The sequence below is a fragment of the Pseudoliparis swirei genome, chromosome 4, assembly GCF_029220125.1.
Source record: "Pseudoliparis swirei isolate HS2019 ecotype Mariana Trench chromosome 4, NWPU_hadal_v1, whole genome shotgun sequence".
Classification (NCBI taxonomy): Eukaryota; Metazoa; Chordata; class Actinopteri; order Perciformes; family Liparidae; genus Pseudoliparis; species Pseudoliparis swirei.
Genome location: NC_079391.1, coordinates 32,981,779 through 33,005,932, shown reverse-complemented (window position 1 = coordinate 33,005,932; position 24,154 = coordinate 32,981,779). Strand labels below are relative to the sequence as shown.

The following is a 24,154-nucleotide window of genomic DNA, read 5'->3' as shown; positions in this document are numbered from 1 at the left end:
TAGTTATCAACATGAATAATTGCCCTCTGACTTTACTACAAACGGCCACCAGGGGGCGCTCGGTGCCTCCAATGGCCGTTATTACATAATCATGGTGAATATGAGCGCTGTACAAAAACATGTCATTATGGGATGGACGCGCCTCCAGAAAGAGACGCTTTCTCACCACCGGTTGCTGGTGAACACGTGAAGTCACGTGAAGAGTCGCCGCGGCTTCTTTGGGTTAGCAGGTAAACAACAACAACATGATTAGGTGTCAACAAGTCTGTGAACCAATTAGTGCAAAAGAGGTTAAGTGCAACGTCACATGATGTCCGATGTCCACAGGGGGGGGGGGGGGGGCACGAGTACAAAAGTTAAAATAAAACATAAAACACGAGCGTTTCACGTACGTAGAAGTTTTGTTTCGTCTTTTTAAACGTTCAAAGTTAAATGAAGAGGATTTGGTCAAAGACCAAATCTCCAGGAAAAATATAATGTTCGTTCAAAATTCATCTGAGAATTTATTAATTATAAATCCAAAAATCTAAACTCTGAAGTAATATTTACTTATTAAAATCTCATCTTTGTAAACAGTTTGCCCTTTTTGTTTAGAGTTTGAAAATACATTCTAATCCGACTGAAATAGAGGCTTTTATATATACTTATATCTGTGTATGTATATATATAAAGATATATATTTAACTATATGCATATGAATAGAATATACACTTTTATTAATCCCCAAGGGGAAATTAGTTCTCTGCATTTAACCCATCCTTGGTCATTAAGGAGCAGTGGGCTGCGGTGAAGCGCCCGGGAAGCAACTGGGGGTTCAGTGCCTTGCTCAAGGACACTTCGACTTGCAACTAATGGGGAGAGCGGGGATCGAACCCACGACCTTGCGGTTGAAGTACGGCCCTCTTACCCCACTGAGCTAAAGCCGCCCCAAACATCTTTACGTGTACATATATATATCTACATACATCTGTGGCAAACATCTCAAAAATAATCTGATGCATCGTGAAAATACATTTAAAACAAGCCGTAATCTCCCGAGTCTTCATTTCTATCACGATTGTTCAAGAGCCTGAAGTGGCCACAGCTGGTTCGTATGGCTCCTCAGCTTCCAGATGTTCACCGACACGCGTCACGGCTCCTCAGCTTCCAGAGGTGCTGTACGTAAAGTGTGTGCGTTAGCTTTGCTGCCTCGGCGTAGCGATGGGGGGGGGGGGGTTGCTGTGGCGTGGTAACCATGGTGATGGCGTTGCCATGGCTCCAGGGGGCCGTGAGCTGCTGATGAGAGAAGCGGGAATCGGGGCTCACGTGTTCGTCCGAGTCTTCTTGGGTCCAGGAGGATGGGGGTCTGGAGGGGTGGGGGGTCCAGGAGGATGGGGGTCTGGGGGTCCAGGAGGATGGGGGTCTGGGGGGGTTGGGGGTCCAGGAGGATGGGGTCTGGGGTTTGGGGGTCCAGGAGGATGGGGGTCTGGGGGTCCAGGAGGATGGGGGTCTGGGGGGGTTGGGGGTCCAGGAGGATGGGGGTCTGGGGGGTCTGGGGGTCCAGGAGGATGGGGGTCTGGGGGGTCCAGACTCTCAGAGCTGATGTAAAACAAGGAGCTGGTGGAGCATCAGAGTGTTCACATTAAACGACGCTTGGCGGCGGCCCGGCGGCGGCGTCCTCAGAGCCGGTCGCTGCGGAAGCTGTCCTCCACGGACGGGTCGGGCAGCACCATGTCGGGGTCACTGAGCATGCTCAGTCCGTCCAGGCTGAGCGGCTCGATGCGCAGCTCGTCCTCCAGCGGGAAGCAGCCCTCCGAGTCGAAGCACTCGGGCAGCGAGCAGAGGCCGCCGCCGAGGTCCTTCGACAGGCTGGAGTCGTCTGAGGGGGAGAAGCAGATGACGAAGGTGACTCGTCTTCCTCTCGCCCTACAGACTCACTGCGCTCGCCGTGAGTCACGACTCCTCTTCAGACACTCAGCCGACGCATTTTAACTGGAGTAACGCCAAGAGACGAACTCCCTCACGGCGAAACACAGAAAGAAGAGCAGCTTGAAAACAAGCAGAGGAATTATTCATGTTCAAAAGATACAATACAAACTACAGCCCGTTTCCATCAGACTATATATATACATACATATATTATATATATATGTATAAATATATAATATACATACTATATACATAGATATATACACATATATGTATATATATATATATACATATATATAATATATATACATATATAAACAATATATATATGTATATACACACATATATTTTCATATATATATACACATATATATAATATATATATATACACTCGGCTCCCTGCGGCTGCTGGTTACACAACTCGCTGCAATATTTCAACGAGACACGAGTTGAAATAATGAAAAGCTGCGTGAGGACGTAAAGAATGATGCGTTCAGGAACACTGGGAGTTGCATCAGATGAGATTTCCATCTCCCGACCTGCGAACGTTTGATAGGAAGTGAGCGATCGGCGGCTCCCGCCCACACGGCGCCTCGCTGACTCACGCCGGAGGATGTATATTTCTCCTCCAAGTCGTATATTACTCCTCAAAGTCGTATATTACTCCTCCAAGTCGTATATTACTCCTCCAAGTCGTATATTTCTCCTCCTAGTCGTATATTACTCCTCCTAGTCGTATATTTCTCCTCCAAGTCGTATATTACTCCTCCTAGTCGTATATTTCTCCTCCTAGTCGTATATTTCTCCTCCAAGTCGTATATTACTCCTCCTAGTCGTATATTACTCCTCCTAGTCGTATATTTCTCCTCCAAGTCGTATATTACTCCTCCAAGTCGTATATTACTCCTCCTAGTCGTATATTTCTCCTCCAAGTCGTATATTACTCCTCCTAGTCGTATATTAACTCCTCCAAGTCGTATATTTCTCCAAGTCGTATATTTCTCCTCCAAGTCGTATATTACTCCTCCTAGTCGTATATTACTCCTCAAAGTCGTATATTTCTCCTCCTAGTCGTATATTACTCCTCCTAGTCGTATATTTCTCCTCCTAGTCGTATATTTCTCCTCCAAGTCGTATATTACTCCTCCAAGTCGTATATTCCTCCTCCTAGTCGTATATTTCTCCTCCAAGTCGTATATTACTCCTCCTAGTCGTATATTTCTCCTCCTAGTCGTATATTACTCCTCAAAGTCGTATATTACTCCTCCAAGTCGTATATTTCTCCTCCTAGTCGTATATTTCTCCTCCAAGTCGTATATTTCTCCTCCTAGTCGTATATTTCTCCTCCTAGTCGTATATTACTCATCCAAGTCGTATATTACTCCTCCTAGTCGTATATTACTCCTCCAAGTCGTATATTACTCCTCAAAGTCGTATATTTCTCCTCCTAGTCGTATATTTCTCCTCCTAGTCGTATATTACTCCTCCAAGTCGTATATTACTCCTCAAAGTCGTATATTTCTCCTCCTAGTCGTATATTTCTCCTCCTAGTCGTATATTACTCCTCCAAGTCGTATATTTCTCCTCAAAGTCGTATATTACTCCTCCAAGTCGTATATTACTCCTCAAAGTCGTATATTTCTCCTCCTAGTCGTATATTACTCCTCCAAGTCGTATATTACTCCTCCTAGTCGTATATTACTCCTCCAAGTCGTATATTTCTCCTCCTAGTCGTATATTTCTCCTCCAAGTCGTATATTACTCCTCCAAGTCGTATATTTCTCCTCAAAGTCGTATATTTCTCCTCCTAGTCGTATATTACTCCTCCAAGTCGTATATTACTCCTCCTAGTCGTATATTACTCCTCCTAGTCGTATATTTCTCCTCCAAGTCGTATATTTCTCCTCCAAGTCGTATATTACTCCTCCAAGTCGTATATTTCTCCTCCAAGTCGTATATTTCTCCTCCTAGTCGTATATTTCTCCTCCAAGTCGTATATTTCTCCTCCAAGTCGTATATTACCCTCTACTATTATCTTTTTGGTGTTTTAATGGATTTATATTACTTCTAAGTACATCTTTTTAATATCTATAACATTTGGAATGAAAAACTATTTTTGTTATCAAGAATAATAACATGGATTATGTTCGGGGTCAATTTGATCCCAGGAAAAAAAAATCAATTTCAGAAATGTAGAAGTATGTTATTTGTAAACCAGAACATCACCAGAACATAACAGGTATTTATTACCCCAAACATATTTTTAAAGACACGTGATCACCTTTTCTTAAAGAAATTGAAAAATAATATCCCGTGCATTTATTTGAAGGTTTAGGATTAAATGCATGTATGTTGTAATATTAGAGACATTTTCTTATGTACAATATTTCTACACTCAAATAAACAATAATCAAATGCAAAGAGAGTTATGTAACAACATGTTGGAGGAGTTCACAAAGTGTTTCCGGTCCTTTATGATGCCGATGTGGCCCACGGTGAGCAGGGGCTTGACGCCGTGCTCTAGATGGACCATCGTCTACTAAATGAACGCCACGCTGTGCTTGCCGCATGCTGCGTCGTTATTTCATACGACAATCTCTGAGAAAACTTTCCCAGGATGCACCTGTGCTGAAGCGACTCACCGGTGAGGATGATGTTGGGCAGCCCCCCGCTGCAGTTGGAGTACAGCATGTTGGACCTCATGTTGGAGTCCTGCAGGCCGCCGCCCAGCCCCGCCAGGGCGGCCTGCGAGTAGTAGAGCAGCGAGGAGGACGGGTCGAAGTACGAGCCGCCGCCCGCCGCCACCGAGCTCATGGCGTTCTCCAGCAGAGCGAACTGGTCCAGCTGGACGGAGAGGAGAAGAACACGGGGCGAACGAGAGGAGGAAGGTCAACTTAAAACGTTTGATTGGACCGTTAACAAGTTCTCTCTCTCCCCCCCTCTCTTTACACACACACACCGAAAGATGCGTTCACACCAAAAGCGTTTACTCGCACGACTATTTGTGGTTTATTCTCATCGGAGAGGGGGCGGGGCTTATCTCCGTGGAAACAGTTATCTCGTTCATCCAGCATGAAGAACTACCCACGGGTTCTGCTTCATCCTTGTTGAGGACATCACACACGTCTGAGGATCCAACGCCCTCGTGTTCATCACATTAATATACACACACACATATGTGTGTGTGTGTGTGTGTCAACCTGTACCTGGTAGGGGTGGGTCTTGCTCTGGCGGTTGGAGAACTGCTGCTCCATGAAGGGGTCGTTGAAGAGCGCCGCCATGTTGTTTTGCTGCGAGGCGAAAACATCAGAAACAAAAGTTCATGAACTCTGGAGAAAGAAAACTCTCTCAGGGGGAAGAGGAGGAAACACCTTGAGGGACGGACTTCTGGACACAACTAGGAACTCTGGGAAAATATTGACACACACACACACACACACACACGTACACTCATACACACACAGACACACAGAGACACAGACACACACACAGAGACACACACACACAGAGACACACACACACAGAGACAAACACAGAGACACACACACACAGAGACACACACATAGACACAGAGACACACACATAGACACACACATACAGACACAGAGACACACACACAGAGACACACACAGAGACACACACATACAGAGACACACACACACAGAGACACACACACACAGACACACACATACAGAGACACACACATACACACACACACACTCATACACACACAGACACACAGAGACACACACACACAGAGACACACACACAGAGACACACACACACAGAGACACACATACACAGAGACACACATACAGAGACACACACACACATACACACACACAGAGACACACACACACACAGAGACAAACACAGAGACACACACACAGAGACAAACACACACAGAGACAAACACAGAGACACACACACACACACACAGAGACACACACACAGAGACACACACACACACACAGAGACACACACATACAGAGACACACACACACAGAGACACACACATACAGACACACACATACAGACACACACACACACACAGAGACACAGGCAGACGCACACACATACAGACACACACACACACACATACACACACGTACGTTTACTTGGCTCATGTTGAAGTCCAGTGAGATGCTCTGAAGCGGCGATAGAGGCTGTTGTTGCTGTTGTTGTTGTTGTTGCTGCTGGTGCTGCTGCTGTTGATGTTGTTGTTGATGTTGCCGGCCCTGGTCCACTGCATGCTGGGATTGCTGGTAGAGCGGGTAGGGGGGGGGCGGCTCTCTGGGCATGTTGCTGGTATCCAGAGCGACGCCCTGAGGAGAGGAGGAGGAGGAGGTAAAGGAGGTGCGGCTCGAGGAGGAGGAGGAGGAGCCAGACACCTGTCGCTACCGGTACCTGCGTGATGGGCGACAGCGAGGGCGACATGGTGGGCGACAGCTGCTTGGCCAGCCCGCGGCGCTGCTCGCTGCCGGGCGACAGCGTGAGGGGGCTGATGGGCGCCGCCCGCCGCCGCGGGGAGCTGCTGCACAGACGCAGGGACGAGTTGATGGACGGGTTGCTGAGCGACGACTGCAGCTGGCAGTGGCTGAGCGACGCCTGGATGGAGGGGTTGCTCAGGGACGAGGACAGACCTGCAGGGGAGGAGGAGGAGGGGGGGGGCTTTACGGCGTGCTCTCCGGCGCCCGGACACAGAAACGGTCTGTGAGCCGAGAGGAAGAATGAAGACAAGAGGGATCTGGAGGGAGGAGAAGAGAGGCGATTGTAGCGAGCCGGAGCGAGGTCAGAGGGCCTCTCCGGCGCTGGCGCTCGGCCAAGTGGCGCCGCGTTGGACATGGGGGGGGGGGGGACCGGACCCGGCTCAGACGCCAGACCTTCAGAACCTCCGCAGACCAGGTTCTCGCACCTTAACGACCACGTGGACTTACGGTTAAGAGTCCCGTTGCCAGGCAACAGGAGGCAGATTCCCGTAAGCGGAGGCGGACATTCCCCAAAGAACCACGTGGCTCAGTCTTTTCATTCAGGCACGAAACGGTGAAAAAAGGGCAAAGAAACGAAGGAAAAGTCCAAATGTGGAGGAGGAGGAACTTCTCATGGGAACCAGATCAGAAAACTTTATTTAAAGTGGCCGTGAGAGACGAACAGAGAATGTTACCCTGTTCATAGTGTGTCTTTATAGGTATTCCATAAATATATATATATATATAAAATAAATCTATATAAATATATATCAATAAATATATATATAGTTATATAAATAAATATAAACAAATATAAATATATACATAAATAAATAAATATGTGTCACAGTGTTAAATAAAGACTGAAAGAGACAAAGTCATAAGTCCCGCCCCCCCCACACACACCTGTGCTCCACCCACCCTGCGAGTTGCCGATGCCCAGGTGCATCATGGCGGCCGGCAGGTTCCCGGTGCTGCTGCCGCCGCTCAGGTTGGAGTAGCCGCCGTTGTCCTCCGGGTCCAGCGGCGTGGACAGCGGCGAGGCGAAGTGCAGGTTGCTGAGGTCGGGCAGCGAGCCGCTGGTGTTCAACAGGCCCTGGTAGTGGGACGGGCCCGGGTTCTGCTCCGGAGACGGGAATATGCTGCGGGGGAACCGGAGAGAGAACCCGCTTGACGGAGAACAACGACAGCGTTTCAAATCAATGTAAATATTGTGCATAATCAGAGCGCCGGGTCATTAAATGTGCCATTTCAAAACTGAAAGGAGGTTTTATTTCCACTCCCGTCCTCTTCGTCCCCCCCTCCCCCACACTCTCTCCATCTCCTCCATTATTTATCCCATTGCTGCTCATATGCTGCATTAACAGCAACAATGACTCATTGTCTCACACACACACACACACACACACACACACACACACACACACACACACACACACACACACACACACACACACACACACACACACACACACACACACACACACACACACACACACACACACACACACACACACACACACACAACAAAGAGGCCGGGTCCAGATTCTAATCTTTCTAAGGATCTCAAGTCTCCGTAGAAGACTGGGCTGCTTTGTGCGCCACAATAAAACCACCAAATCACCTCCGACAGGCCGCGGCAACAAAAGCTAACGAGCTGCCGGGACGGGGGGGGGAGGGGTGGGGGGGACCACGTCCGACGACTGGAGTGGCGTCTGAAAAGAGCTCCGGGCGTGAAGAGGAACACACACGTCCCGTCTGACCGGCTTCCATGGAGGATCGTCACGGCGACCATGAGGTCCAGACAGGAGGTCTGTGTGAGACTTCAGACTTACTTGATTCCAGGCACTTCACAGGATTTGGGCCTCGATGCCAGAGACTGGACCTGGAACCCAGAGGAGGGCGAGTGAGGTCACACACTGTGGACAGGTTTACGGCAGACTGGAGATGTTCAGACTGGGACCAGGAGACTGGGACCAGGAGACTGGTCCAGAGGCTAAGCCCCTCCCCTTCCAGTGTAATTGGCCATTTTAAAGAAGAAGAACGTTTCTTCCCTCAGACGACGGTCCGCTCAGGTGTAACAAACATGGCGGCTCACCTTCTTGGCCTCCCACAGCTGCTTGGGGAGCGGCTTGCTGACTCCTATGAGGTTCTCCTCCGTGGTCATGGCGGGGAAGGAGAAGACTGCGGGGGGGGGAAATCAAACACGCGTCTCAAAGCGATCTCGGCCGTCTTCTCTCGGTCACTCGAGGGAACGTGCTGACTCACCGTTACCGGAGCCGTCCACCTCGGCCTCGTTCACGCTGGCTGCGTTCCAGCCTCCACGAGACAAACAAACAAACAGAGGGGGGGGGGGGGGAAATAAAGAAAAGTCATAAAAAACTAAAGCCGAGGAACTTCAGAGGATATTCAGGAACACAACCAGCTGTTCTGTATCCGGCACAACAATCGGATGTCAGGCTGACGACGGGGAGGAAGAAGGCGGCCATTGTTTTTATTGAGCCACAGAAGAGGCCTCTGAAGACCAGATCACACACACTTCATTGCTCCGTGTCGGACTCTTTGGCCACGCCCCTTCCCGGTCTGGTCCTCATCAGGCCGCCGTGGTCGTCCGTCTGAAGCTTTCCTTCACGCTCGAGGGCCTCACGTGCTTAAAGTGATCATAAATCCACGTGGCTTTAAATAAGACGGTGATGACGGCTCCCAGCGAGCGGCCTGTGAACGTGGAGGCTGACGTCTCGCTGCTCATCGACCCCTCTGAACATCTATGATCTCTTTCAGATGGAAACGCTCCCCGACTGGAGGAGCTCAGCTCGGCTTAAGGACCAGAGGAGATTGAACTGTTGTTCCAGAAAGCTTCTTCTAATGTTCCCAAAATTGGAAAATAATGTTTCTGATTTTATATATATATATACACACACACACACACACACAGGGTTATTTCTATATAAATATATATAAATATATTTACAGGGTTTTTCCTACATAGAGAAAATTTGGCAAAAAGAAGTCTGCGATGGAAAAAAAAAAAAAAAATCACCGCTGAGCGAGGCGCGCGCCGGCATCGAATTTCTGCTGTGATGCGCGCACACGGGTGAGCACGCTCTCACCCCCCCGTCAACAACTCTTCTCGGCTCGCGCGCACCTCGCTCAGCGGTGATTTTTTTTTTTTTCCCATCGCAGACTTTTTTTTGCCTTAGGCGCTCGGGAAAACGGCTTAGGCGCGCGCCCAAATTTTCTCTATGCAGGAAAAACCCTGATTTATATATAAATATATATATAGAAATATATTTCTATATATATATATAGAAATATATATATTTATGGAGCATTTATATATATTTATATACAAATATAAATATATCTCCACACAAACTTTATTACTTGTTTTAACCTTGACAAAAGGCAACGCAGACCAGATCCACCCCTGCTGTTCCTACCTTTCACAATAAAAGCCAGAGCTATGTAAATTGCACAACAAACAGAAGTAACACATTCCCTCGGAGCACTAAATAAACCATCTGACGGAAGTTTAGTCTAGACGGCAGAATCCATCCAGCCCGTTACACGACGCAACATCACATCGCCGGCATCAACACTTTGAGCGAAGTCGTGCAGTTTATTCGTCTCAGCCCGAGTGTGTGAAGGAGGTTGCCGATATTTTCAAACGTATTACTTGATATCGACACAGACACACACCTTTTCCAACTGGGTGTAAGGTGAGCCCAGTAAAGCGCAACAGACAGTAACTGGTATATCCACTTTGGGCTGCTGCTGTTTGTATGTTAAACTCTCACTTGGCTCCGATCTTAAATATCCTGTTTAAACTTGTTGGCCCAACACAGCGGGACGAGCCCTCGTCTCGGCCGCTCTTCATCACGAGCTGGACGCTCCGATGGAAACCGCTCAGGGGAGAGGAGGAGGAGGAGGAAGAAGAATTTCTTTGGAGCGAATAAAACGGCTTCAAAAGGTATAAACAGAACCTTTTAAAACCGACGGAGGCCGACGAGCAGCCGGCTGGACCGAGTTCTGTAGTTCTGTTAATGATCGACCCGAAACACAAACACTGTAAACCAACACTGCTCCCTCTGCTCCCTCTGCTCTCTCTCTGCTCTCTCTGCTCTCTCTCTCTGCTCTCTCTCTGCTCTCTCTGCTCTCTCTGCTCTCTGCTCTCTCTGCTCTCTCTCTGCTCTCTCTGCTCTCTCTCTCTCTCTGCTCTCTCTGCTCTCTGCTCTCTCTGCTCTCTCTGCTCTCTGCTCTCTGCTCTCTCTGCTCTCTCTGCTCTCTCTCTGCTCTCTCTCTGCTCTCGTTCATACTCCAGGACACCACGCGGGTTTAATTCACGTCAGGGTAACTCAGATCGAGCCCTTTAGCTTTTTCAGACGGCGGCCGCAGAGCGACCGCGTGATGTGGTCGTTCAGGAGAAGATTTAATGACCGTCATCTGCGGCAGTAAAATGAGTTTTTTCTAAAAAGGATATCTGGTGCTTGTAAACAATACCGCGTTTGTCCACAGGGGGCGCCAGAGGCAACCGGGCGTTCCCTGGGTAACCTCGAGTGAAAGTTAACAGACGGCAACAGGACCTGGATGAGATCCAGTGGAAGACAGGAAGGCTCCTTCTCAACGGGGTGGTGTTTCCTTCGACTAGGACACGAGTGAAGGGAACAGGACGACAGCGAGGACGCGTCAGAGGGAGCAGAGGAAACCAACAGAAACGTCTCCCCTGAAGTAGCTCGTGGTGTGTGTGTGTGTTACTCTCACCATTGCGCTGGGGGGGACCTCGGCCCATCTGCTGGTTCAGGCCGAAGGGGTCCTGGGGGTTCTGGTTCATGGCGCTCGTGTGCAGAGCCGAGTCAGAGTTGGTTCTGTGTGGGAGGGAGAAGAGGAGGAAGATGAAGAGGACGAGTTTGTTATACATAAGTGAGCCAACACGGGGGAAGAGATTAGTCGTCATCACGGTGGACACACACACACACGTGTGTTGTTGTTTTTTAGCTCACTGTACACAATTTGAATATTTCCCCCTAATTTAAAAAGCTACACATCTTTAAGACGCCTGTTTCTATCATAAAGAACACGTTTATATCCAGAATGAGTTTGTCTGCTATTCTGATGTTTTTGTAAATTGTTCTATTTAAATCATTCATTTACCCTTTTAAATAAATGTATATATTCATATATCCACTTGTGATTTACTCAAATATATAACAATATAAGGCCTTTATCGGAGACATTTCTGACCCCCGTTACTTTATGGTTTTATTTATTTATTATAAATAACATTTGTTTGTAGTTTAGAAAGAAAAAGGTGAATAATAAAAACACAAATATATGATGACATCAATGTCTGTGACATATTTAACAGATGCATGATCCCGGGCGTTTCCATAGTATGACGGCAAATAAGCACATTTTCAGATCTAAACAAAGCAAATATTGATGTGACTCAACTCATGTTGACAGACAAACAAACAAAGACACTTGGAACAGGCTGAAAGTGAGCGGTTAAAGGAGCCTGGTGTTAGAGCCGGTTAGTCAGACAGGAACTATTGATTAATGTTTCAGCAGAGGAAAACATCATCATCATCATCATCATAATGATGAAGAGGCCTCAAGTGGAGATTTGTATCTCAGCCTTCAGAGGAAGAAAAGAGGATTATTGAGATGTAAAGGAGGATTGAGAGCAGGACGCCGTGTAGCAGAGAGACAACAAGACAAAGATCAGAAATGTTCCTCTGAGTGAGCGAGGGATGAAGCAGAGAGAGGGGAGGTCAAAGGTCACCTGTTGAGTTGTGATAATAATCTCAACCCAGGACGTGTTTCCTCGGTCCATGGCTGCTGTTCCCTTCAGAGACAGAGAGAGGAAAGAGATGACAGACATGTGGAGGCCCCGCCCCTAAAGAACGCCGGGCCTCGAGTGGAAGGAAGAAAGACCCTGGAGGAACACTCAGGACCACACCGCCCACATCCAGAGACACAAACACAGAGAACGTGGAGGAGAACCGATCAACAGCGGAGAGGCATGTTTATAAACCTGAGGGGGGGGGGGGGGGACACTGGATGTGAAGGGTCCTCGTCTGAAGAGGACTTCACTGGAGCGAGGCCGGAGGAGAGCACTCAGGAAGGAGGACGAGTGGCCTTCAGGGAACACGGGACAACTCAGTCTCCCGTCGGGCCACAGCGTACAACATGGTTACGCAACATGTGACATAACAGGGCGCTCTAACCGGATGCAGAGATTATCCACTGAAGACTGAGAGAGAGAGAGAGAGAGAGAGAGAGAGAGAGAGAGAGACAGAGAGAGACAGAGAGAGACAGAGAGAGAGAGAGAGACAGAGAGAGAGAGAGAGAGAGAGAGACAGAGAGAGAGAGAGAGACAGAGACAGAGAGAGAGACAGAGAGAGAGAGAGAGAGAGAGAGACAGAGAGAGAGAGAGAGAGAGAGAGAGAGACAGAGAGAGAGAGAGAGAGAGAGAGACAGAGAGAGAGAGAGACAGAGAGAGAGAGAGACAGAGACAGAGAGAGAGAGAGAGAGAGAGAGAGAGAGAGAGAGACAGAGAGAGAGAGAGAGACAGAGAGAGAGAGAGAGAGAGAGAGAGAGACAGAGAGACAGAGAGAGAGAGAGAGACAGAGAGAGAGAGACAGAGACAGAGAGAGAGAGAGAGAGAGAGAGAGAGAGAGACAGAGAGAGAGAGAGAGACAGAGAGAGAGAGAGAGACAGAGAGAGAGAGAGAGAGAGAGAGAGAGAGAGAGAGACAGAGAGAGAGAGACAGAGAGAGAGACAGAGAGAGAGAGACAGAGAGAGAGACAGAGAGACAGAGAGAGAGAGAGACAGAGAGACAGAGAGAGAGAGAGAGAGACAGAGAGAGAGACAGAGACAGAGAGAGAGAGACAGAGAGAGAGAGAGACAGAGAGAGAGACAGAGAGAGAGACAGACAGACAGAGAGAGACAGAGAGAGAGACAGAGACTGAGAGAGAGAGAGACAGACGGAGAGACAGAGACAGAGAGAGAGAGAGACAGAGACAGAGAGAGAGACAGAGAGGCCTCTTCTTGTCTTCCCGTATTCATTCTGTGACGTCCACATTGAGGCGACTACAACAAGCTGTGGTCGGATTGATGAATCAGATTCCTGGGGTCTATATCGAATCGGTAATTTCTTTAATGTTTGAGGTGCTTTATATATGTATTTCCTCATAGTCCTCATGGCAATAATGCAACACAATAAATAGAATGCTTCAATCAACACCGTGATCGGTGATCGGTATTATCGGATCGGCAGATACTGATTTCAGTGATCGGCACCAAAAACCTGATCGGTGCATCTCTAGTCACTATATAGACTTCTATACAACCAGAGGAGTCGCCCCCTGGTGGTCAGGAGAGAGAATGCAGCTTTGATTATATTATATTAATAAAGAATGGTCACAGAACCAGTTAGTCATGTGATGTTAGAAGGAAGTATTTTTCCAGAAGGCCACCTCGGAGAACCTTCACCCCGCCTCTCCCACCGAGGGGAACGCTCCGTTCTCCAGAGCGGTCTCCGGTCGGAGGAGTCCATCCCGAGAGGCCGGGTCAGGAATAGCCGACCGGAGAGGGGCGAGCGGAGCCGGGCGAGGGCGTGGGACTGGACCGAGGCTCCGCCCCCCGAACAGATGCTCGACCACGTCTCGGGACTCGAGGACCAAACACCTTTCAAGACTCCGAGGGCGTCCAGGAAGACTCCTTCATGCCGACTTATACGAATGAAATGAAGCTACTTGTAACACGGAGTGAGAAGGCGAGCGCACGGTCGTGACTTATCAAGCGTGAAGCGGTTCATGAGCTCATGATGAGTGGATGAGGTCCGCTGTGAACCGGGTTACGGCGGTTTGTCATTTTTTAAGTCGGCCCCCAGAAAAAAAAACCTTTTGGGAACTACTGTAGCGGACAGCTGGTGGATACATTTATATAAATATATAAATAAAACGATGGCTTGACACTACAGATGGTCAAATGAAGTCCAGAGGGAGATCCCGTGAGGTCCGGCCTGTGAGAACCCGGTCGGCGCGGCAACGCCTCAGAATCAGGACCGCGTTCGTGAAGACATGAGCGATGACGCAACTCTGGTTCCCGAGAGGCCGACACGCGTCACACGAGGGCAACGCAAACTAAATGTTGAAATTGTGGAACTTTGCTTGAACTTTTCCAGAAGATTTGGAATGATGTAAATCAGTGAATGACGACACGTCTCGGCCTCTAGTTGAAGTCTTCTTCTATACAGCATGATGTCATCGTTCAGCACAGGACGCTCATTCAGTCACACGGACCAGGAGGCAGGGCACGCTTTAGGGGCGGGGCTACAGATGATTGACCAGGTGGACACCACGGCGATGTCTGGGAGTGGTTTGTGTTTTAAAGTTTTAGCGTGACGTGGAGGTGAATGGAGGAGGAGCAGGAGGAGTGGGAGGAGCGGGAGGAGTGGGAGGAGCGGGAGGAGCGGGAGGAGGAGCTGGAGGATCACATCTCAAGGCCCGATCTGAGCGTAAGGAGGTGAAAGCCGCGTCACAAGGTCACGTGACCGTGTTCAACCAATCGCGAGGCAGCTCCTGACGCCCTCAGTCTCGTCTGCCAGGCTGGTTTCTTGTCTTGTTCTTCATGCGCTACGAGGAGGACGCGGGGCCTCCCTCGGCTTCCACAGCTAACGGGCGGAGAACCGTCTGTGTGTGTGTGTGTGTGTGTGTGTGTGGAGGAAGACGAGAGGAAGGGCGACTGGCAGCCGGCCAAGCCAGCACATAAATAATAAGGAGAAACACAAGAGTGAGAGTGAGGCGCTTCGTGTTCCCTCTTCATCACAGGACCATGAGTCCCAGAACACCGCCTGCACCACCAGCCCGCTCCGCGAGGGCCGGGTGGTGCAGCGGGGCGTGACCTTTAGGGGGAAAGGCACTCCGTCAAACACCTTCAGGGACGAGCACCTGAAACAATCCTGCAAAAACACACCCCCCCGCCTCCAATCGGCCACACATTAGACACAGAGAGCAGCAGGGTGGGGGCCGGGACAGGAAACGCTCCCCGACGTTGAGGAGGAAGAGACAACAACAGGCGTCCAGGTGGGGTCACTCACCTCCTCCAGCTGTTGTCCAGAGGTGGGGACAGGTACACCGCCCCGTACGGGGAGCTCTCGATGTGGGCGCGGTCAAGGGAAGTATGGGCAGACACAGGAAACACATTCTGAAACGGCCAGCTGCATTCTCTCTAGTGGCCACCAGGGGCGTCCCCTCTGGTTGTATAGAAGTCTACGAGGAGATTGCTACTTTTTTTAAATGAACTTGTGGCGGTTACAAGAGGGATATCTCACACACACACACACACACACACAGTCTATTATAAACCTCATCCACCTTCTCTTTGTCACCGTGGAGCCAGACACCAGCGTAACCGTGACAACCGTCTGTTTTGATTTTCATCTTCATAACTCAAGATTTTACGACCTGAGAAAGGAATTTACACGCCGACCTCGCCCGACGAGCGTTCACGTTCACAATGCATTGTGGGTCACATGGTGTGCGAGAGGAGAACAATGGAGCAGACAATGACATCACCGTTTCATTGACTGCTGGGGGCGGAGCTCCTGGCATCTTCTGAGGAGGGCGGCGTCACACTCTACAAACGCTGTGTGTGTGTGGACCAAATAAACAAACACACACCGGGTGCGACACAAGGACGACTTCCGGACGAATTATTATGATCATCGGCCGTGGCACCGCTGTCACAGGCCACGCCCCTTTCCAAATATACACACTCCACGACAGAGGAGGAGGAGCCGACAGCATCCCGTCCAGCCGGTTGTTTGTCTGCTGCGTGAGGTCTTACGTCACCACGGAGACCAGCAACCGCACGACCACTCAAACTCACGGGAGCCAATCAGAGCTCAACAAACCACAATGTCCTGTTTTCATTGGCCGAGCCACGGGCTGCTCCTCGTGGTTGTAAATCACTCAAAGCTCTCACAGGAAGTTAAAGGCCCCCTTCACATGAAGCGCTGCATGCATCACAGAAGGCTGTTATTCAAATAACTTTATTAATGCTGCAGCAACATAACAAATACGTGTGTCCACTGTTTACACCAGGAACACAACCGACCTCACGATGACCTCACGATGACCTCACGATGACCTCACGATGACCTCACGATGACCTCACTGTGGCTTTATCTTTATTTCACTCAACGCGCCCAAAACACAGGATTGAAAACCTCAACGTGTCACACACACACACACTGGGACTCACACACACACTGGGACTCACACACTGGGACACACACACACACACTGGGACACACACACAGGGACTCACACACACACTGGGACACACACACACACACACTGGGACTCACACACACACACACTGGGACACACACACACACTGGGACACACACACAGGGACTCACACACACACTGGGACACACACACACACACACACTGGGACTCACACACACACACACTGGGACTCACACACACACACACACACTGGGACTCACACACACACACACACACACACAGGGACTCACACACACACACACTGGGACACACACACACACACACACACAGGGACTCACACACACACAGGGACTCACACACACACACACTCACACACACACACACTGGGACACACACACACCTCCTGATGTCCACAGTACACACAGTGGTCACACACACACACATAATGAGTGATTCTGTTCCCCGAGGCGACCGAGCAGCTGCCCGAACCGGCGAGCGTCGTCACGCCGCCGGAAGACAAAACCGCCATTAAAAATAAACAACAACAACAACGACGACGAAGAGCCGCCACCGGGAGGCCACAACGCCGTCTCCGGCTTCGGAAAGGATATCTGGCGCCCGTGCTTGTCGACGGGCCGGCGGTGGGGCGGGTTGATGCGGCCGCGGTCCCGGTGGACCCGCTCCACCAGCCCGTGGTGCCGGGTCCCTCTGGCCGAGTCCAGACCGGACAGGAAGCCGCCCTGAAGGGGGAGGAGCCAGTGAGTCAGACTGTCAGACGCACTCAGCTCACAGCTCTGACCGCCGCTCCGATCTTTCGTTCCGGCGTTGTTTAAGCGCCTCGGGAGACGCCGCGCCGCTCGACGTCAGGTCGTGTTCCCGTGGTTACGCTTCTCAAACATTTCGATAATTTAAATCGGCTCCATTTCCAAATACTGAAAGAGGGCGAAAAGCAACGACACGTTGAACATATTTCGTGCATTGTTTATTAAAAAGGGACTGAAGGCTCATAAGATAACGACAACACGGCGTCTTCAGGCGTCAGCTGATCGGCCACTGATGGAAACATCGTGATGAATATTCGACTTCAGTTTGTCTCGTGTCAGAAGTCAAAGTAAAACAAGTGACGGCACAAAGCCGACCAACAGAAGGGAGGAGGCTGGAGTAATGCGAGTGATTAATTGGCTTAACCGGTAATGAACCATGTCAGCTGTCAGCTGATGGGTGGACTTAAGCCGTCGCATAAATGTAGGAGTAAAAAGTACAATATTTACAATTTGTACCAACTGGAAGCTCAAAAGTTGAGTAAATGTACTTCGTTACATTCCATCAGGGATGGCTTTAATATCACAACGATTGAAGAATAAAAGTTCCTCAAAGTAACTTTAAGCCAATTGAATCGTTTACGGACCTGGACTCGACGCCACTCGGGCCCGCCGAGCGGTCCAGAATGTTGCGGTCCCGGTCGGAGAGGTTCACACCGACGGATTTCTCACCTGGAACTCGGCGCCGCTGTTGCCGATCTGGTTGACGTTGGGCAGCGAGCCGTAGTACTGCGCCCGCGACTGGGTCAGGCGGAGCTGCTGGACCTTCTGGAACTGCACCTGGCGGTCCAGAGAGGGACAACGGGTCAGGTCGGGGGGGTTATGGGTCAGGGAGGAACCCACGGTCAAGGTCGTTCAGGACTCTCTTCTTTTTCCGTTGACTGCGATGGATGAACGCAACGAAATGAATTCAAACAATTTGCACTGGGGGGGGGGGGGGGGGGCATCTCGGGCCTCCTCCAGGAGACGATGCCGAACACAGGAGGAGGCTTGTTCTGCCACAGGGAGCCAATCGACAGCTTCCATCAGAGGAACGCCAAATCAGAGGAGCTGTTCTTCCTCAGACTGACGGAAGGGAAACAACTGAAGCCCGGAGACGGAGCTCGCCGTGTCGGTTCGGCCAATCGGGAGCCACGACGAGGCGCCGATGAAAGACGCTTAGAATTCTGACCGCCTTGAAAGCAACGCCACGAAGCAATATTTAGATGTACTGCTGTGAGGCTAGAACCTTTGAGATATTGTCCGTGGTGATCTGGCACGAGTGAGACGCCCCGGCATCACAGCATCCACCTGTTGGAGGAGCAGCAGGTCACGAGTGTGATGTCATCGGGAGGAGGGGTCGGCGATGAAAGACGATCGCTTAGTGAGTGTCTTTTAAAGATTTGGGGACTTTTTCGTATTGCTGCTCAAGAAAGACGAGAATAAAACAAATCAACTTTGATTCTTTTCTTGATTAATTGTCTTTTTTTTGCCCTGCAAGATGATGAGAAAAGAAGCGGCCAGCAGCCTCCTCTCCTCTCACACCTCGGGGAGCCGAGAGGAGAATCTCATTCTCTGCTAACCGCGGCCAATAATCAGAGGGACATTAAGTGCTGGAAACACCTCCATCTAGGACACACACAAAAAGACAATATTACAAAATAAAATCCCCGTTTAAACGTCGTTAGTGTTGCGTAACATGCAGCACAGAGGCTCGGGGTCCGGAGCCTCTCGGCAGCGTGGAGCAGCGACTCCTCGCCCCGGCCCGCCGCCCCCCGGCCGGACCCGCCCGCCCCCCCGCGGGTCGCCGACAGTTCACGCCTCGAGGCAAACTTCATTCGGTGTCGCCACCTAAAGTAAAAAGAAAAAGCCACATCCTCCGCCAGCGGCCGCTTGGAGAAAGAGCGCATTGTGAACGCGTGAGCTAAATGTCAAAAGGGTCTTTGTGCGGAGACTATTTTTATGACTCAGAGTGCAGTGTGGACGTTTCAAATTGTCGTGAAAAAGGAGAAATTAAAAAATTAAAAATCAAACGGCTCCTTTGACTGGGAAACTTGAGGCGCTGCGATAATCAGATGTATTGACGCTCATTTTGTTATTGTGATGCACGATTACATCGTCTAAATTAGGAATAGTAAACGCATATTAACTCAAATTTCTCCAAAAATTAAATGAATTGAGTTTAAAATGTATCCGATTACTTTGTATTTGTGTGGGTGCACGTTAGCCATCCAACAGTAAAGATGTAATATGTATTTCATAATCTCTCTTTTGCAGTAAACTTCTCGATACGAGAGGATTTAAAAAAAATTCTATGTACTATTTTAGAGTTAAAATAATGAAATGATTGATCAAATCAGAAATATTAGCAGATAAATCAAAATGCTTTTGACAGAAAAAAATCTAACAGCCTGTTTTGTTTGTGAGCGGTTACGTCTCAATATTTGTACAAGCTTTACAAGAGCAAATATTGATATGACAAGCATGAGTGTGTATATATATATATATATATATACACTACCGTTCAAAAGTTTGGGGTCACTTAGAAATGTCCTTATTTTTCAAAGAAAAGCATTGTTTTTTTCAATGAAGATAACATTAAATCAATCAGAAATACACTCTATACATTGTTAATGTGGTAAATGACTATTCTAGGTGGAAACGTCTGGTTTCTAATGAAATATCTCCAGAGGTGTATAGAAGCCCATTTCCATCAACTATCACTCCAGTGTTCTGATGGTACATTGTGTTTGCTAATCGCCTTAGAAGACTAATGTCTGATTAGAAAACCCTTGAAAACCCTTGTGCAATTATGTTAGCACAGCTGAAAACTGTTTTGCTGATGAGAGAAGCTATAAAACTGGCCTTCCTTTGAGCTAGTTGATAATCTGGAGCATCACATTTGTGGGTTCGATAAGACTCTCAAAATGGCCAGAAAAACAGAACTTTCATGTAAAACTCGCCAGTCTATTCTTGTTCTTAGAAATGAAGGCTATTCCATGCGAGAAATTGCAAAGGAACTGAAAATGTCCTACAGCGGTGTGTCCTACTCCTTCAGAGAACAGCACAAACGGGCTCTAACCAGAGCAGAAAGAGAAGTGGGAGGCCCGGTGCACAACTCAGCAAGAAGCCAAGTACATTAGAGTCTCTAGTTTGAGAAATAGACACCTCACAGGTTCTCAACTGGCAGCTTCTTTAAATGGTACCAAAAACGCCAGTGTCAACGTCGACAGTGAAGAGGCGACTCGGGATGCTGGCCTTCTAGGCAGAGTGGCAAAGAAAAGCCATATCTGAGACTGGCCAATAAAAGAAAAGATTGGTATGGGCAAAAGAACACAGGCATTGGACAGAGGAAGATTGGAAAAGGTGTTCTGGACAGATGAATCCAAGTTTGAGGTGTTTGGATCACACAGAAGAACATTTGTGAGACGCAGAACAGGTGAAAAGATGCTGGAAGAGTGCCTGACACCATCTGTCAAGCATGGTGGAGGTCATGTGATGGTCTGGGGCTGCTTTGGTGCTGGGAAAGTGGGAGATTTGTACCAGGTAAAAGGGATTTTAAATAAGGAAGGCTATCACTCCATTTGGCAACGCCATGCCATACCCTGTGGGCAGCGCTTGATTGGAGCCAATGTCCTCCTCCAACAGGACAATGACCCAAAGCACACCTCCACATTGTGAAGAACTATTGAGGGAAGAAGCAGGCAGCTGGTATGCTGTCTGTAATGGAGTGGCCAGTCACCAGATCTCAACCATTGAGCTGTTGTGGGAGCAGCTTGACCGTATGGTCCGCAAGAAGTGCCCATCAAGCCAATCCAACTGGTGGAGGTGCTTCAGGAAGCGTGGGGTGACATTTCAACAGATTACCTCAACAAATTAACAGCTAGAATGACAAAGGTCTGCAATGCTGGAATTGCTGCAAAAGGAGCATTCTTTGACGAAAGCAAAGTTTGAAGAAAACAATTAATACTTCAAATACAAATCATTATTTCTAACCTTGTCAATGTCTTGACTATATTTTCTATACATTTTGCAACTCATTTGATAAATAAAAGTGTGAGTTTTCATGGAAAACACAAAATTGTCTGGGTGATCCCAAACTTTTTAACGGTAGTGTATATATATATGATGAACCATGCTCTTGAGCTGCTTGTCCCTGTGTGGTTTCACATAATCAGAGGGAATTAATGAACCAGAAGAGAACCAGAAGGTAACAAGCCTGCAGACTGCATCCTAACTGCTTCCTCTGGATAAGGAGGTGGCTGCTGCAGATGGAGAGGAGCTACTCTCTCCATTTCCGGTTTCACTGTAGGTTACAATTTAAAGGTTTTATACAGTATATTTAGATTTCTGAAAATCTGTTTGTTTGCATGTGTTTTTTTAATTTTATAATATGCTGTTCCAGACTGTGCTTTCTTCATTGTTTTGTGTTGCATAAAACGGGGTTTGCTGAATGATGCATGGAGAGAAGACAAGAAGTACTGGTTGAATACCAGCGATGTCAGTCAGCAACCCGGCAGCAGCAGCCGCGGCCGAGAGCTCCTCCGGACGCATCCGTGCAGAGAATAAAACACCCACAAAAGTACAAAAAAAGACACCAATAAAAATGACAACTAGCTGAGTACACGAGTGCATTTACCCGTGAAACGGTGAGGTCCGTCATCAGCTGGTCAAAGGCCCGCGTCTCCTCCGCTTGCTTCTGATTGTGCAGCGCGATCTTCTCGCTGAACTTCCGGGGGTTCGAGCCACCAGTTCCCGGGGATCCGGACATCGTGCGGGCCGCAGTGTCACAACTTTAGCTACTCGGGTTGAGGGTGGCGGGGGTAAAACTATGAATATAAAAAAAGTGGTAGAAGGTGCCGCGGAGTCTTATTGCTCAAAGTCTCCGAGTGAGCGTTGCCGTGAATCCATCGGGAGTTTTAAAAAACACACATTCCCGGTCGGCGGAAGTAGTTTTGTGTGTGACCGTAAGCCGAGCTAGCGCCGCTAGCTCCCGCGGCTAAGCTAACGCAGTTAAAGCTCAATTTAAAAAAAGTTATCTTTTTTTGACAGCTGAAGAGCGACGTAAAAAAAACACCGTGTCTGTTTACGTGTTTGTTGTTTCTTATTTACTTCAGAAGCAAACGACGTGTCGGTTGAAAGGGAGTTAACGGCGCGACACAACTTCACGTTGACGTATTATTTTTTCCTCCAGCGAACCACTTGTTTGAAAGCATCGCGCTCGAGCCGTCGGGGAGTAACGGCAGCAGCTCTAAGCCGCCGTCCGCGACATCTCAACGGCCGGTTCTGGTTGACCGACGCACTTCGTCAACCGCTCCGTCTCTCCCTCGACATCGGGCAACCCCGTCCAAAGGGCGCGCGAGAGATTGTTAGAAGCAACTTTTGTGTGCCGCGAAAAAAAGAAAAGAAGAGCCGAAGTGTTTTCTACGGAGGTTATAGTTGGCGAAGCTCCCCCGAGCCGTCGGGGTTAAACGGGTCGCCTTTCAAACAAGTGTCCGTTGGTCTCTTTTTGTGTGTCTTAAACCCCCCAAAGCGAGCCGGTAAAAAAAAGCCACACAAATATGGAAGTAATCCACAATTCCGCCGTTAAACTGACGAGTCCTCGGCGTGTGTAAATCCACGAGAGATCTCAAGACAAACTCCAACGAGTCCAGTGAAAGATACCCAGAAGAGAAGCTCGTCTCGCCCGCGAAGACCACAAGTCTTCTGCGACATTTGCTGCTCGTGTTTTCCAGCTTAGTCGCCCGTCGGTTGACAGCGGAGAAGATCCGCTGGCTCGTTATCCTCCGAGAGAGAAAAACATTCCCCCGTTAAACAGCGGCAGTACCCGCGGCGTCCACAGGGCGGCGACAGAGGGACGCGTCTCTACGGGATTACTCGTTATCTATTACGGTCTTCTTAATTATTATGACGTTAACAAATATTTATTTATTTACTATGGAATTGAAAACGGTGAACAAAAAAAAAAAAGCATTTTATTTATTATGAGAAGATTTTTCAAAATCTGGAAATGAGACTTTCTAAATGCTTTGACTAATTATCTACAAAAGAATGACATAATTAAACATATGTTAAGTATCTCACAATAATGATATATTTAATTCATATTTGTATTTAGTGTTTCCAAATAAGAAACTGTCAAAATAACTTAAAATCTCAAAATAATGACTGTGTCTGAACTGTGAATTATAATTGCAACATAATGACATGGCGTCTCAACATAATGACATAGTATCTCAAAATAATGACTGCCTTAATACTACTTTATTCTCGAACAGGTAGAACCCATTAACGGCCTCCTCCACACCTCGTTCAGTAGGGTCTGACTCCAGGTCTGTGAGGATGGTGCACAGCGCCACCTACTGGACCACCAGCGCAATGTACACCCTCAAGATCCGTTTGAGATGGTTGCACACGTCACTGGGTTTAACTTCTATTTTTATTCAAAGAAAAGATTTAATTCCACATTCAGGTGATTGTTTTTTGTCTGTAGATTCCTCCGAAGTTCTGCTAAAGTTAACATGAGATGATTCATTTGCATATCTAAACATAAAACCTCAGAAAAATTGTAATACAGATAAGTATCTTATCAGTAATGAGCTGGTACGGTTTCATGGTAATATCTATTTATTACCTTCGCATTGAAAATGCCGGAAGGTTATGTTTTGATCGGCGTGTATTTATTTATTTATTTATTTGTATGCGTGTTATTCGCAAA

At 48.4% G+C, this 24,154-nt stretch overlaps 1 protein-coding gene across 7 annotated transcripts; it reads right to left on the bottom strand.

Moving 5' to 3' along the window:
• Positions 1-1,458: 1,458 nt before the first annotated feature.
• On the bottom strand, positions 1,459-23,231 carry crtc3 (CREB regulated transcription coactivator 3). 7 transcript variants are annotated; one of them, XM_056413286.1, is made up of 15 exons: positions 22,076-23,231; positions 18,130-18,237; positions 17,248-17,376; positions 15,481-15,542; positions 12,160-12,222; positions 11,139-11,242; positions 8,646-8,696; positions 8,476-8,561; positions 8,213-8,262; positions 7,284-7,519; positions 6,316-6,551; positions 6,021-6,233; positions 5,115-5,198; positions 4,551-4,752; positions 1,459-1,858 (listed from the first exon to the last, which is right to left on the bottom strand). In XM_056413286.1, exons 1-15 carry the CDS (start codon positions 22,205-22,207, stop codon positions 1,659-1,661), a joined length of 1,956 nt encoding a protein of 651 aa, XP_056269261.1. In that variant the 5' UTR covers positions 22,208-23,231; the 3' UTR covers positions 1,459-1,658. The 7 variants fall into 7 exon arrangements, with proteins under 7 accessions (XP_056269261.1, XP_056269263.1, XP_056269264.1 ...); XM_056413288.1 differs by having other exon boundaries at positions 6,027-6,233; XM_056413289.1 differs by having other exon boundaries at positions 7,299-7,519.
• Positions 23,232-24,154: the final 923 nt, after the last annotated feature.